The 13411-nt window shown below is 52.3% G+C and overlaps 1 protein-coding gene across 1 annotated transcript in view; it reads left to right on the forward strand.

The window, feature by feature from the left end:
• Positions 1-415: 415 nt before the first annotated feature.
• Positions 416-13411, forward strand: part of RASGRF1 (Ras protein specific guanine nucleotide releasing factor 1) — a 101092-nt gene continuing 88096 nt past the window's right edge. The window contains exon 1 of the mRNA XM_040257441.1: positions 416-988. Coding sequence (XP_040113375.1) covers positions 713-988 — 276 coding nt within the window. The 5' untranslated portion in view covers positions 416-712. The remainder of the gene's footprint in view (positions 989-13411) is intronic.

Here is a 13411-nt window from a genome sequence, read left to right on the forward strand (position 1 = left end):
GATCCATTTCGCCATCCACCTTCCTCCCTCCACCTCGGAAAAGAAAAATAAAGTACCAGGAGGAAGCCTCTGGAGGAGAAAATGACAAATGTTACTTAACCCCAGGTCTACAGTGCGCTGCGGCGGGGCGCAAAGACGCCGGCTCCCAGGATGGCGAGCCTCTGGTGTTCCTTGGGTTAAACGAAAATTGATCTGATTTGTTAACACCCAAAGAGAAGAAGAGGAGATCGGGGGAGGGAGGACAGGATTTGTGTTTGTGCGTGTGCGCGTGTGTCCGGGGAGAAGGAGGAGGTGCCAAGGTGCAGCCTGCGCGCGGCTCTGCGCCTCGGCGGGCTGCGTGCGTGTGTCCCTGTCCGCGCTGCTGAAACGGGCTCTTCGAGGGATCAGCGTCACATGACTCCGCCTGCCCCTCGCCAGCGCGCAGCTCGCCAGTCCCTCTGTTTGTCCGGCGCCGGGGGAGGGTCGGGAGGCATCTCCAGGGCCCGGGGGCTCTGCGGAGTTGAGAAGAGGTTCTGGAGGGGAATGGTACATCTGGATTCCAGCAGCCGCGGCTCAGCGCCAGATCCTGGACTGTAGAGATTTGGGGGGGAGGGGGAGAGCGCGAAGGAGCGAGCGCCAGAGAGAGGCAGAGCACAGCGCGCACGGACCGGGGCTGCCGGGTTCCGCGCGGAGAAGATGTAAGCGCGTGGAGTCGAGCTGGCCTCCGAGCACCATGCAGAAGGGGATCCGGCTGAACGATGGCCACGTCGCGTCCCTGGGGCTGCTGGCGCGCAAGGACGGAACGCGCAAAGGCTACCTGAGCAAGCGGAGTTCGGACAACACAAAATGGCAAACCAAGTGGTTCGCGCTGCTGCAGAACCTGCTCTTCTACTTCGAGAGCGACTCGAGCTCGCGGCCCTCGGGGCTCTACCTGCTGGAGGGCTGCGTCTGCGACCGCGCGCCCTCCCCCAAGCCTACGCTCTCGGCCAAGGAGCCGCTGGAGAAACAGGTGAGGCCAGCGCCGGGCGTCCCTCTACTTTCGGCGCCCTCGGAGAGATGGGAGGGTTGGCCTAAGCGGGCTGTAACCCGCGGTGGCCAGAGGGGCCCGGGACTGCAGGCAGGGAGCGGGTGTGGGCTGCGGCTGTCCTGCACCGGGCGAGCTCGGCAGGAGGCGGGCACAGAGCGGGCGAGACGCGGCGATGCGGAGGGAGACGCGGTTTGGAGAGAGATGGGGTGCCTCAGGACAGACAGAAACAATGAATGTAGAAGCACATCCAGCCAAAAATGGTGCTCCCACCCCGGAGAGCCCCGAACCAGGTAGCTGAATTTCCTCGCGCTTAGGCACGGGAAGGGTGAGACCGAGGCGTCCGAGCGCCGCGGCCCCTACCTCACCGCGGCGGGAGCGAAGACGAGCCAAGTTAGGGACTGCGCGCAGGGGTCGATTCGGTGCCATCGACCGGTGGTGAACTCCCAGCTGTCTCCACGCCCAAGCAACAAACCGAAGGGTTCCGGGGACCCTTTGACGCGCTGGGGCCGGATCTGGGGCCGGGGCCGCTGCGGAGGCCCTGGGACAAGTGGGCACATCTCTCACCCCCGCCCCCTGCGCCTCCGCCGCCGCCGCCGCCGCCGCCGCAGTCGCGCCTCTAGCGCTGCCCTGGGGTTTCCGGAGTTGCGAGGCTGAAAGCCCAGGCCTGGATGGACCGGGGATCGGGGCGCCGTGGAGGTGAGCTTTTGACGTGGGAGGATGGAGTAGGACCTGCGGCCGCCAAGTGAAAGCCGCAGACAGCCAGAGAGCGATTTTTATGCTTGCTGCGCTCTCCAAAGGCATCCATCCCGATGCCTCTGGGAAGGTAAAGTCAAAGATAGCCGATGCTAAAATATCACCGCTGCGAGGGACCTGCGATCCGACGGAACTAACCAGCTGGTTACTGCCTGGATGAAGACCGGAGGCCAAAAGAGAGAAATTTGCTTGCCCAGTGTCATCTCAGGAGTTAAGGCCACCTTAAGGTTCTGAGAAGAGAACTAAGGGCTCGAAAGCCATTACTGCAGGCAAACTGGCAGTGATTGAATTGAATTAAATAAAAGCATCCTTGAAGTCGCCCTCCTGATGGTCCAAGACAGAGCTCTGAGCTCAGACCCTGCAGCATGTCTCTTCCTCTCCTGCCCAGAGCCCATAGGTGTTGGAGATGAATTGGGAGGCTAGGAAAGGTGGACAGGAATATTTGAGGATGGATCTCTGAGAATGATGTGCCACCTGGCAGGTAGAAGCCCTCGGATGGCAAAGTGATGCAAAGAATGGGCAGCTCCTTAAGCTCAAGGCAAAAATTGGGCCTGGAAGACTCCCCTGGGAGAGGCAAACCCAGCCTGGGCCAGAGATGCTTTCTCAGCCCTTGACAACCTGCTCTTTGCCGGCCTTCCAGAACAGTACCAACACTTGCCGGCCAAAGTCCACCCATGGCCTGGAGTCCCAACTGGCGCCCATCCTCAACCTCTTATACCAGAGCACAGAGCTGAGCTCCCAGGCAGGCAGGGAGAAAGGGCTGGAGGAAACTGAGCTGCTATTGGGCTCATAGTGTCTGCTCTCAGCCCCATGGACCAGAAACAGGCCTGAGATGATTCACAGCTCTGCAACTTCCCGTCTGTGTGATCTCAGTTAACACACTAAACTTCTCTGAGCCTCTGTTTTGTAATCTACAAAGTGGAGGTAATAACACCTATCTTTCTGGGGTTTTGAGAACATGTATAATGTGTATGCAAGGATGCTCATGGTCCATTTTAGTTGATGTTTTAGTTTGAATCTGAATGATACCCACCTGGCCAGGGAGTAGAGACCTAACATAAAGTGTTGAAGCTGAAAGGAACCTCGGAAAGATCGTACGACCCACTCCTCCCATTTTACAGACAGGGAAACTTGGAGAGCAGATTGGGAAGAGAATTATCTACCTGATTCAGATTCCGTGGTAGAATAAAAGACCTAGAATTCATCCAGTGTCTAAGAATTCCTAAAAATGCCCTCTTACATTGATTCTAAATCATTCACCTTTGGGCTCAGGTGTTGAATCGTGCTAGCAGTGGATTATGAGAGGGATAGGAGTGCAAAGCCAATTGGTGGTGTCCTTGCGTGGTCCAAGCCATTTTCCCAGAAGAGCAGTGGTCAAGAGATCCTCCAGTATGGTCGTGAGAGTAGCCTTCCTGGCACAGGAGAACCAGAAGAGGGTTGAGAATAGTAGGTGGCCATCTGGTACTGTCCAGCTCAGGTGCAGATTTCTGTTAAAGACGTGTGCTTTGTCTTATACAGTTCTATAGATGGTCCATTTGACTCCAGGCCAAGTTTGGCTGCTCCTTTGCATTGCATGTGTCTATAAAAATTTATAGCTTTTTGTTTCCTAAATCTGTGAGTAAAATTGATGGTGCCAGCAGCAAATCAGTGTTTCTCCTTGAATTGTAGTCCCTGTGACACCTACAGCGCATCAACATGAGAGGCCCAGCTCCAAGCCATTCTGTGACTAGATTTGCCTTGCAAACCACAGGAAACCTTAATTCAAAACCAGCTGGCATGTGGCAGAGAACCCACATGTGAGGGACCACAAAAAGGCTATCAGTTTGACTGGACTGGCCAGGATCTAGAGAAGGCTTGATTTTAGCAGAATGTCATTTTTATCCAGGTCTAAGCAGGCAGCAGAGAAGGCCATGGCACCCCACTCCAGCACTCTTGCCTGGAAAATCCCATGGACAGAGGGGCCTGGTAGGCTGCAGTCCATGGCATCTCGAAGAGTCGGACACGACTGAGAGACTTCACTTTCATTTTTCACTTTCATGCATTGGAGCAGGAATTGGCAACCCACTCCAATATTCTTTCCTGGAGAATCTCAGGGACAGAGGAGCCTGGTGGGCTGCCTTCTATGGGGTCCCACAGGGTCAGACATGACTTAGCAGCAGCAGCAGCAAGCAGCCAGCACATCCACCTGGGAGGATCAGGGTTAGTTTCTCTAGAAATAAAAACCAAGTCATGGCTGGAAACTACCCAGTGGCAAGGATGCGTGCGGAATGAAGCACACAGTAGGTGCTCAAAAGGTACTTATGAAGCTGAACTTATTGGTGTATCCTTGTTAATTCCACACTCCATGCTTCAAGACTGACTGTACAGCAGTCCAGGCCCTGAGCTGTGCTGTAGGCCCAGGAAGCTTGGATGTCATAGTCCCCAACCCCCCAGGAAGATGAACACAGATAAAGATGTGTTAGAGCTGTGTAGGCTGTGAATATGCTCCAGTAGGATATGCAGGGGCTCTGGGAGTCCAGGCCACCCTAACATGATGCACTGTCCTCTGGCTGCTTCTGCACTGGTCTGACTGCCTCTGGTGCAGCCCTAACGTCTTGGAGCCCTGACTTGGGATCCCAAAGCCTCATAAAGTCACAGGGGCTCAGCCATGCTCCCCTGCCGACCAGCAGTTGCAAGCACTCCCTACACACTGGCCTGAGCCCTACTTGCTCAGTCCTGACCTCCTCGCCTCTGACCCTGTGGCCCACACACTGAAGACCAAGAGGCTCTGAACGTAAAATTTGGGTTCAGAAATTGACCCTGAGTGTTCTTTTTTTAAGGTTTTTTTAATGTGGACCATTTTTAAAGTCTTCATTGTATTTGTTCCAATACTGCTTCTGGTTTATGTTTTGGTCTTATGGCCACAAGGCATGTGGGAATCTAGTTCCCCGAACAGGGATCGAACCCATACTCTTTGCATTGGAAGGTGAAGTCATAACCACTGGACCACCAACCCTGAAGTGAAGTCCCAACCCTGGGTGTTGTTGCTCTGCTTTGGCATGGAGTCACCCCGCACTGGCTTTTTCTACTGTCATTCCCAGCTCTCTGAAACAGAGCTTCCAACCCCAACTTCTCAGGCATGGACTTGACCAAACCAACCCCAGGACTCCCTTATCACCCAACCAGGGAGGGTCAAAACGTAGACCCCAGGCTCTTCCTGATCCCTTCATCCAAAACCTCAGCACTGATGTAGGCAGAGGGTCCAGAAGCTGGGGGCCCACAGTACCTGTTGTCCACCCGTGGGTGCCTTTCCCTGGAGACCAGATGAAGGCCCTCTCCTGGTCCTCATTTCTGGGTGGCCTGGTGTCTCCATGTTAAAGACAGCTAAGCCCATGAGCATTCCCGCTTTGCAGATGAGGAAACAATCTCATTCGCACCACCGAGCAAGGTAGTGGCTGAAATGCTCTCTGGCTTTCTCTGCAGCGGCGCTGTCTTCACCACAAAGCCTGCCCTCCAATTGCTGTAGCTCATCCTGCCTCTTGGCCAATCAGAAAAGCACAAACCTGGATGCAGGGAAGTACTTCATACTCTAAAAGCAACACCCCTCAGACAGAGGGACATTACCTGCACACTCACACGTGGGGCCAGCAGCTCAGCCTGCCATACTTGCACCTCTGGAAGGACCAGCAGGGCTGTCCCCTTCTCTGGTTCCAGACCAGGGCCGGGCCAGGAGATGTGGGGCCCAAGAGTTCACTGTGGAGGGGACTCATGTCCCCACCCTGGCCCCCAAATATTTCTAGCACTGACACGAGGTTGAAGAGCCTCAATAATTACACCTTTTGTGTGTATGTGTGTGTGCATTCGGTTGTGTCCAACTCTTTGCAACCCCATGGATTACAGCCCACCAGTCTTCTCTGTCCATGAGATTTACCAGGCAAGAATCTGGAGTGGGTTGCCATTTCCTCCTCCAGGAATCTTCCTGGCCCAGGGGTCGAAGCTGAGTCTCCTGCACCTCCGGCATTGGCAGGCGGGTTCTTTATGAGTTTAGCCAGTGGGGAAGCCCTAGTGACACTGTAGTTGGGACACTTATTTGTGCAGTACACAATTTGGCTCTCGGTGTCAGGCTGATACCCAGTCCTGTGGATACAGAAAAAAATGAAATTGATTCCCTGTCTTTAAAGCTCACCATGGAGTAGAGCGCACCATAAACACCAAGTGCCAGAATTCTTCATACTCAGGAGTCCAGACTCTCTTCCCACACCTGCCTTGGGTCAGGAGCTCACAGTGTCAGGCTTGATATGTTAGACTTGCTCACATGATCCCTCCTTGCCCCACACCAGTACCTGGCCACATGGCAATCCTTGGGACTGAGCTTCTAGAGGGTAAACCTGACCACGTTCTAGGTCCCTGAGCATGTCACTGTCTTTCATTGCCTTTGGGAAAAAATGCAGGTTCTCCAGCATCACCCAAAGCACCCAGCAGGCTCCAGCCTCCACCTGCCCTGCCAGCCCTGCCCGATCCTCCCCTGCCCCTCGTTCCTCACCTGACCCCGCCTTCTCTTGCCCACCTCAAGGCCTCTGCAGAAGCTGCTCCCTATGCCTGGAATGATCCCCCCCCCCAGGTTTAGTGACCAACTTCTCCTCCTTCAAAGATCTCCTTTTAGGTCTTAGCCTAAAAGTCATCTCCTGAGCCCACCCACCCCCACCCTGTGGGAGCTAGTGACTGTGTCAGCCCCAGTTTCCCCATTGCAGGCTTGCACAGCCCTCTGTCCTTCATCCACATGGCTTATCAGGCTAGTCTTACTTGATGTATTTAGCTGGTGGTTTGTGAAGGGTCTTCCTTCTCTCTATAGAATGTAAAGGCTGGAGGACACGTCTTACATCCAGTCTCTTCCCCTCATCATCCTGACAGCGCCATGAGGTTATCCCTGAAAACTATTTTTGAGGTAACAAAACAGGCTCAGAGATGGTCAGTAACTTGTCCAAGATTACAGAGCACATACTTGGCAAAGCTAGCCTGTGAACCCAAGGCCATGCATGTGTGCAGTTGTATCCAATTCTTTGTGACCCCATGCACTATAGCCCGCCAGATTCCTCTGTCCACTGGATTTCTCAGGCAAGAATACTGGACTGAGTTGCCATGCCCTCCTCCAAGGGATCTTGCCAATCAGGAATTGAACCCAAGTCTCCTGCATCGCAGGTGGATTCTTTACAGCTGAGCCACCGGGGAAGCCCAAACGCAGGTCCATGTGACTCTAAAACCTGCGCTTTCCAACCACAAGCACAGCACAGAGACTGGGGCTGAGGGACTGCTTGAGTTTAGCATCCTCCGCCAAGAGAAATAAAGAACGAGAGAGAGAGAGAATTAACAGCAAGCAAAAGGATGGTGCTATCTTTCTGGTGACATCTAGGAAGCAGCTTTTGTTTCTGCCTGGGTGGGAGACTTGCACCTCAAGTCCCAGGAGTTGGGGATAAGCCCCCCAAGGCAGGCATCCATACCCCATGGGCTCTCTGGCATCTGTGGGAGCCTGGAGCCAGCGTGTGTATGCACGGAGCCAAGAACAGGACTCAGCCCCCTGGTGTTTATGCAGGAGAATCGGTGACGCGTGCACTTGAGGGGGGCCCAGAACACTGCCAACGCCTAGACGCCTCCGGGAGGGCACCTGTCGTGCTGGGAGCAGCTGTGAGCCTCGGACACCCCCGCTGCCCATCCCCTCCCCAGCTCAGAGAGGAAGGCGCAGCCCCCAAGCACATGGCTTCAATTCCCGGCTCATTCACTGAGGGGTTTGTCCACCCCCAGCAGTGACGTGGAATTGGGTAAAAGCCACATGGACTGACTTTGGATTCTGGCTCTGCCAGCTCCCAGCTTGGGAAGGTCTGCAAGCTCTCTGAGCCTCAATGTCCCCATCCGTGACATGGAGTCTGTAACTCAGCCTGCCCTGCCACTTGTTCTGAGTGTCATAGTGGGTGCTGTTTGTAAAGCCCTCGCATAGTACAGTTGCTGTTGTTGTTTAGTTGCTCAATCATCTCTGACTCTTTGCAGCCCTGTGGACTGTAGCCCACCAGGCTCCTCTGTCTATGGCATTTTTCAGACAAGGATGCTGGAGTGGGTTGCCATTTCCTTCTGCAGGGGATCTTCCTTATCCAGGGATTGAACCCAGGTCTCCTGCATTGCAGATGGATTCCTTACCACTGAGTCTCCGAGGAGTCCAGCCCCCACCCCTGCCAACAGCACAGTAGGTCCAATCAACACATTATAACTATTGTGGCTTCCCTGGTGGCTCAGACCATAAAGAATCTGCCTGCAACACAGGAGACCCAGGTTCAGTCCCTGGGTTGGGAAGACCCCCTTGCAGAAAGAAATGGCAACCCACTCCAGTCTTCCTGCCTGGAGAATCCCATGGACAGAGGAGCCTGATGGGCTACAGTCCGTGGAGTCACAAAGAGTCAGTCACGACTGAGCGACTAACGCTTTTGCTTTCATTGTGGCTTCACCTTTCATGGTTATGACAGGCACTTCCTCCACAAAGCAAGGACCCAGATCTCCTGCGTCTCTGGAAGGTTTGAAGTGAACCAACACAGACCCTTGACCCTGGATATAAAAATAGGATGGTAAATCTTAACTCAGAGAACCTATGGGTTTCTGAGAAGGTCTGAGTGAGCATGCCCCTGAAAGAGGGAAAGTGGCTGCAGAAGCCTCCTTCATCCATGGTGGCCATGCCATCACCCAGCCCTGTGGATTTCACCTCCTAAATCTCTCCCAGACCATCCTCTCTGGTCCCTCTCTTCCTCCAAGGCTCTAGTCCAGGCCACCATCATCCTGTCTGGACTTAGGTGCGGGCCTCCTAACAAGTGTACTAGTCAGCATGGGTGACATCATGCTGCAGTAACAAACAAGCCCCCAATTTCCAGGAACACAACAGAGGCTTATTTCCTGCTCAGGCTTTAGGTCCCATATGGTTGGCAGGAGGGCACTGCTCACTGTGACTGCTCAGGGACACAGCCTGACATAGATTCATCCTGACACCTGCCTCCATGGTCACCTCCACTGAGGGCGGGTATGTGGCCAATCTCTCCCTGGCTCTTAAAGCTCCCCCCCATACCCAGAAGTGGACTGCTCTGGCCACAGTTCAGGGTGACAAGGCAGGTCACGTGGCCTCAGTTCAGAGGTGGCAGGGACCTGCAGACCTACCATGAAAGCAGGGCTCTAGAGGTGTTGGGAGAACCGTCTCCATACATTCGCTGCATCCCACCATTTATGTGCCTCTCTGCAGCCAAAGCACTTTCCAAAATGCAGATCTAGTTGTCACACACACACACATACACACACACACACATGCACACGCACATGAGTAGCTAAGAGACAAGCAGACGCGCCATCACGATGGGTGTAATGGCAGGAAGCAGAGATTGTGCCCAACAATGTGTGCTCACACCTACAGGGGCATCTCTTCCCAGCCTGGGGGCATCAGGGAGACTCCACCCAGAAAGGGGCAAGTAGGACAGTGAATGCGGCTTGCAGGGGAGGCAGAGATGGCCTCTAAAGCCCATGTGCAGGTTACAGAGCACAGTGAGGAGCTGGCACAGGTCTCGATGCTAGAACGGATTGCTGTCAGCTCCAGGCTGCAGAGATGGAGGCAGGGGGAGGAGAGACAGGAGGAAAACCCATCGGGAGGCAGGAGGTCAGGTCGGAGAAGGCTGTTGAACGGAGCAGTCACAAAGGCCTGAGTTTGGGGAGTGTGAGAACACTGAAGATTCCACCCTCTCTATTATGCGTCACCCTGCACTGTGCCCCTGAAACCATCCCTGGCTCCCACATGCCCTGGCCTGCACAACATCTGGATCTTCCTACCTCCCAGGCTCAATAGTGAGCCCGTGAAAGCTCCAGGTGGTCTCCATACCTTCTCCTCCAGCCACCACTCAGAGAGAGCACCTTTGCAGCTGACGACTTACAAAGTCCTTTCCATGCCTAGCGTTTCGTGCAACACCAAGGTAACCCTGCTGTTCCTGCAGTTGTATGTGGGGAAGAGCTCATCCTTGCTTGGATGAAGCTCAGATAGATGGAGCTCATCTCTCCACAAACACCTGAGTGTCTGTGTCATGCAAGACCCCGAGCCCTCACTGCTAATAAATGTCAGGCCTCCTGGTTCTGGGTTGTGAAGATCAGAGGACATCCAGGCCTCTGTTGTTAAATTCAGCAATTTATACTTAAAGATCACGTCTTACTAAACGAGCAAGGCTAATGCAGTTTCTTTCCCCTGAAAAAGAGAGAGAATTATTTTCAAGAAGATAATTCCCAGTTGAATTTTTATTTATTTTTCACATTGAAAAATCTGAGACCTTAAAATGAAATTAATTTTAGAAGTGTGAATGAATGAATTTTTAGCCGCTGTAGCTGGCATTCCAAAAACGTGTCTGGAAATTCAGACAGACTTGATTGACTTTTCCTCTGTCAGACTATATGAGTGAAATATAACCAGCTTTGTGGAATTGCCTCTTAGACTATTAGCCAAACTCAAGGAGTTAGTGAAATAGCTTGGAAGCACTAGTCAATCATGCAGCATTCTGTGCGTGCCCGTTAACCTTACCCCTAGCCTGCTGCTGCCTGTCTACCCTTTCTCCCACAGTGGGTCTTCCCTGCCCTCCAGCTACACTGGTGGTCGCCTGGACTCTCCTCACCTGTCTGTCAGATCCACAGGCTTTGGGGAGCTTGGGGGAAGGACTGGTGTTCTGGATGGAGGGCCCATACAGTGTGGGCACAGGTGAGGAGAGGCAGGCATGTAATTACATCTGAGAGCTTCCTGGTAGCCTGGGCACAAAGGGAAACCAGCCAATTATGGAACATCCATTGCCTCGCAGAAAGTCACAGTGCAATTCATCCAGTAGGAGCACTTGTATATCCCCAGGGACTTACATATGGGAGACTACTGGGGAGTGATGAGGACTTCAGGGGCAGAATCACTGCAGAAACAGAGGTTCACCCCCCATCAGTGGCTCCCACTGGCTCTCAGGGCAGGCTGAGCATGCTCACTGAAGATCACAGTCCATGAGGCTACAATGCTGAGGTCCAAAAGATAGGGTCCTGGTGACTAGACAATGCAGGGGTCAGCTTGGAGAACCTGGGAAGTGGATGGTCAGTTAGGCACTCTCAAACAGCCACTGACTTTTATTTTAAAATTTTAGAATTGGTAATATATTCTCATGGTTTGACATTCAGAAGTTACAAAGATGTAAACAGTGACAATGCTGCTTCCCACTGCTAACCCTGGCAATCCAGTTCTCCTCCACAGAGGATTTTAATGTTACTGGTTGCTTCTGCATTCTTCCAGAGAGATTATACATGCAAATATATGCAAAGGTATATAGATGTATGGCCATATATATGCATGTCTGTATAATTATACAAATGGCAACATACTGCAAGCACTATTCTACACATTTTTCTCACTATATTGTGGAGATAGTTCTCTGTATTGATCGTCTTCATCCTTTTTTACAGCTGCATAGAAGGAATTTTTGCTTTGCTGAAAGAAGGAAAAAACTCTAGTCTGGATAGGTCTGTCTTTCACCTTCTGTCAAAAACCCAGTTAGAAATGACCTATGCACAAGGGTGTTTACTAATTTCAGGTCTGTTTGTAAGAAAAAAAGACTGTAAATTACCCAAAAGTCCCTCAAGAGAAGATTAGCTAAATAAACTGCAGCACATCCACACAGTGGAATACTATGCAGGTATAAAAACGGTGAGGACAGTAAATATACTGATAAAGAACTATCTCCACAATATAGTCAGAGAAACACATGTAGAATAGTGTTTGCAGTATGTTACCCTTTGTATAATTATACATACATGCATATATATGGCCATGTATCTATATATCTTTGTATCTATATATAATCTTTCTGGTGTGGTAACCAGGCCCTAGGAGGACCATGACTTGAGAACTCAGAGGCAGAGGTCAGTGAAATGAGGTTACTTAGAGCAGGGTATGTGGGAGGGCAGGTAGGGAGAAGGTCATGAAGTGGCTTCCAGCCTCCAAGTGGAGTCATGTCAAGTGAGGTGGAGGGTGTGAGTAGGCAGGGTCCTTTCTGGGTTGGTGTGAGAGTACCAGTGGGGCTGGTCGAGGCCAGTACTTCTATTGAGTAGGACCATTTGGAACACACTGTACCTAGGGACACCCCTCTGTATTCCCCAGACACAAGGGTGGTACAGCCAGGGCAGGGAGGAAGCAGCCTGAAGAGCCATTTACTGTGCTACAGACATGGTGAGACAGGGCAGTGTGCAAGCCCTGAGGGGGCCTGGCCTGAGTCAGCAGGACCTCTTCTGCGAAAGCCAGAGAGCAGACGGACTTCCCCTGGGATCTCAATGGTGAGAGGTGGAAAGGGACCTCAGATGATGGGGAGCCTGAGCGGGTGGCCTCTTATTGAAGGAGAGGTGGTCTCCAGGCAGAGCACTGCACACACACACACACACACACACACACACACACACACATGCTGCTGAGGCCCCTTCAGGTCCTCTCTAGCACAGTCCTGTTTGCACTGGGACCTCTACAGCATCAGGCAGAGGAGGGCTGACTGAGGCACAGGGCCAACTGGAACCATGGTCCCAAAGATGGACCAGGAGGGAGGAGCCAGGGCCCATGGGGGAGAAGCTGACCATGCCTAGCCAGACCACTGGAGTGGACCTACCAAGAGGAAGGGGTGGGGCTGACCAAGAGTGATGGCCTCCATCCTGCCGCTGACCGCAGCCCACCTCCCTCTTGGAGGAGATTGCAAGCAGGGGCCCAGACAGGACAATGGGTGTGGTTTCTGATCAAGGAGCATGAATCAGAGGAGATAAGACCAGGGGCAGGGAGACCAGAGGGAATGGTTTACGAGTTGGGAGGTGAGGAAACTTGGAAGCAGGCACAGCGGTGAGGATGGGAGAATGCACAGTGCCAGAGATATCCAAGGCAGAGAACTTGGTGACCCATTGAATATCAGAAATGGGGAAGAAACAGGAGCTGAAGGTGTTGGAAACAACGCCCCAAATGGCTGATTGAGAGTAATCCTTTGATCTTAGTACAACTCTGACACTTCAGTTTCTAAGCCTCTCCCATGCCTCTTGTGTGTGTACATGTGCATATGCCTTGCTTATTTGAGGAGGGTTAGTTTACAACAACAGCAGTGTATTCCCTCATAGCTCCAGAGGCTAGAGGTCTGAGTCCAAGATGCCTGCGGGGCCATGGTCCCTCTGCAGTCTCTGGGGAAGAGCCTTTCCTTTCTTCTGCTGGCTCCTGATGGCTGCCAGCAATCCTTGGTGGTCCTTGATGTGTAGATTCATCTCTCCAGTCTCTGCCTCCCTCTTCACATGACTTCCTTCCCTGTGTGTCTGTCTAGATTTCTCTCTTTTTATTAAAGCCTCTTCTTGTTATGACTTCATCTTCCCTTGCTTACATCTGTAAAAAAGATCCTACTTTCAAATAAGGTCTTTTTAAAAAAAAAATTTTATTGGAGTAGAGTTGATTTACAATGTTATGTTTGTTGCAGATGTACAGCAAAGTGAATCCGCTGTACATATACATATATCCCCTTTTTTAGATTCTTTTCCCATATAGGCCATTACAGAGTATTGAGTAGAGTTCCCTGTGCTATACAGCAGGTTCTCATTAGTCATCTATTTTAGACAGAGTAG

Source organism: Oryx dammah, unplaced genomic scaffold, assembly GCF_014754425.2.
Source record: "Oryx dammah isolate SB20612 unplaced genomic scaffold, SCBI_Odam_1.1 HiC_scaffold_16, whole genome shotgun sequence".
Taxonomy (NCBI): domain Eukaryota; kingdom Metazoa; phylum Chordata; class Mammalia; order Artiodactyla; family Bovidae; genus Oryx; species Oryx dammah.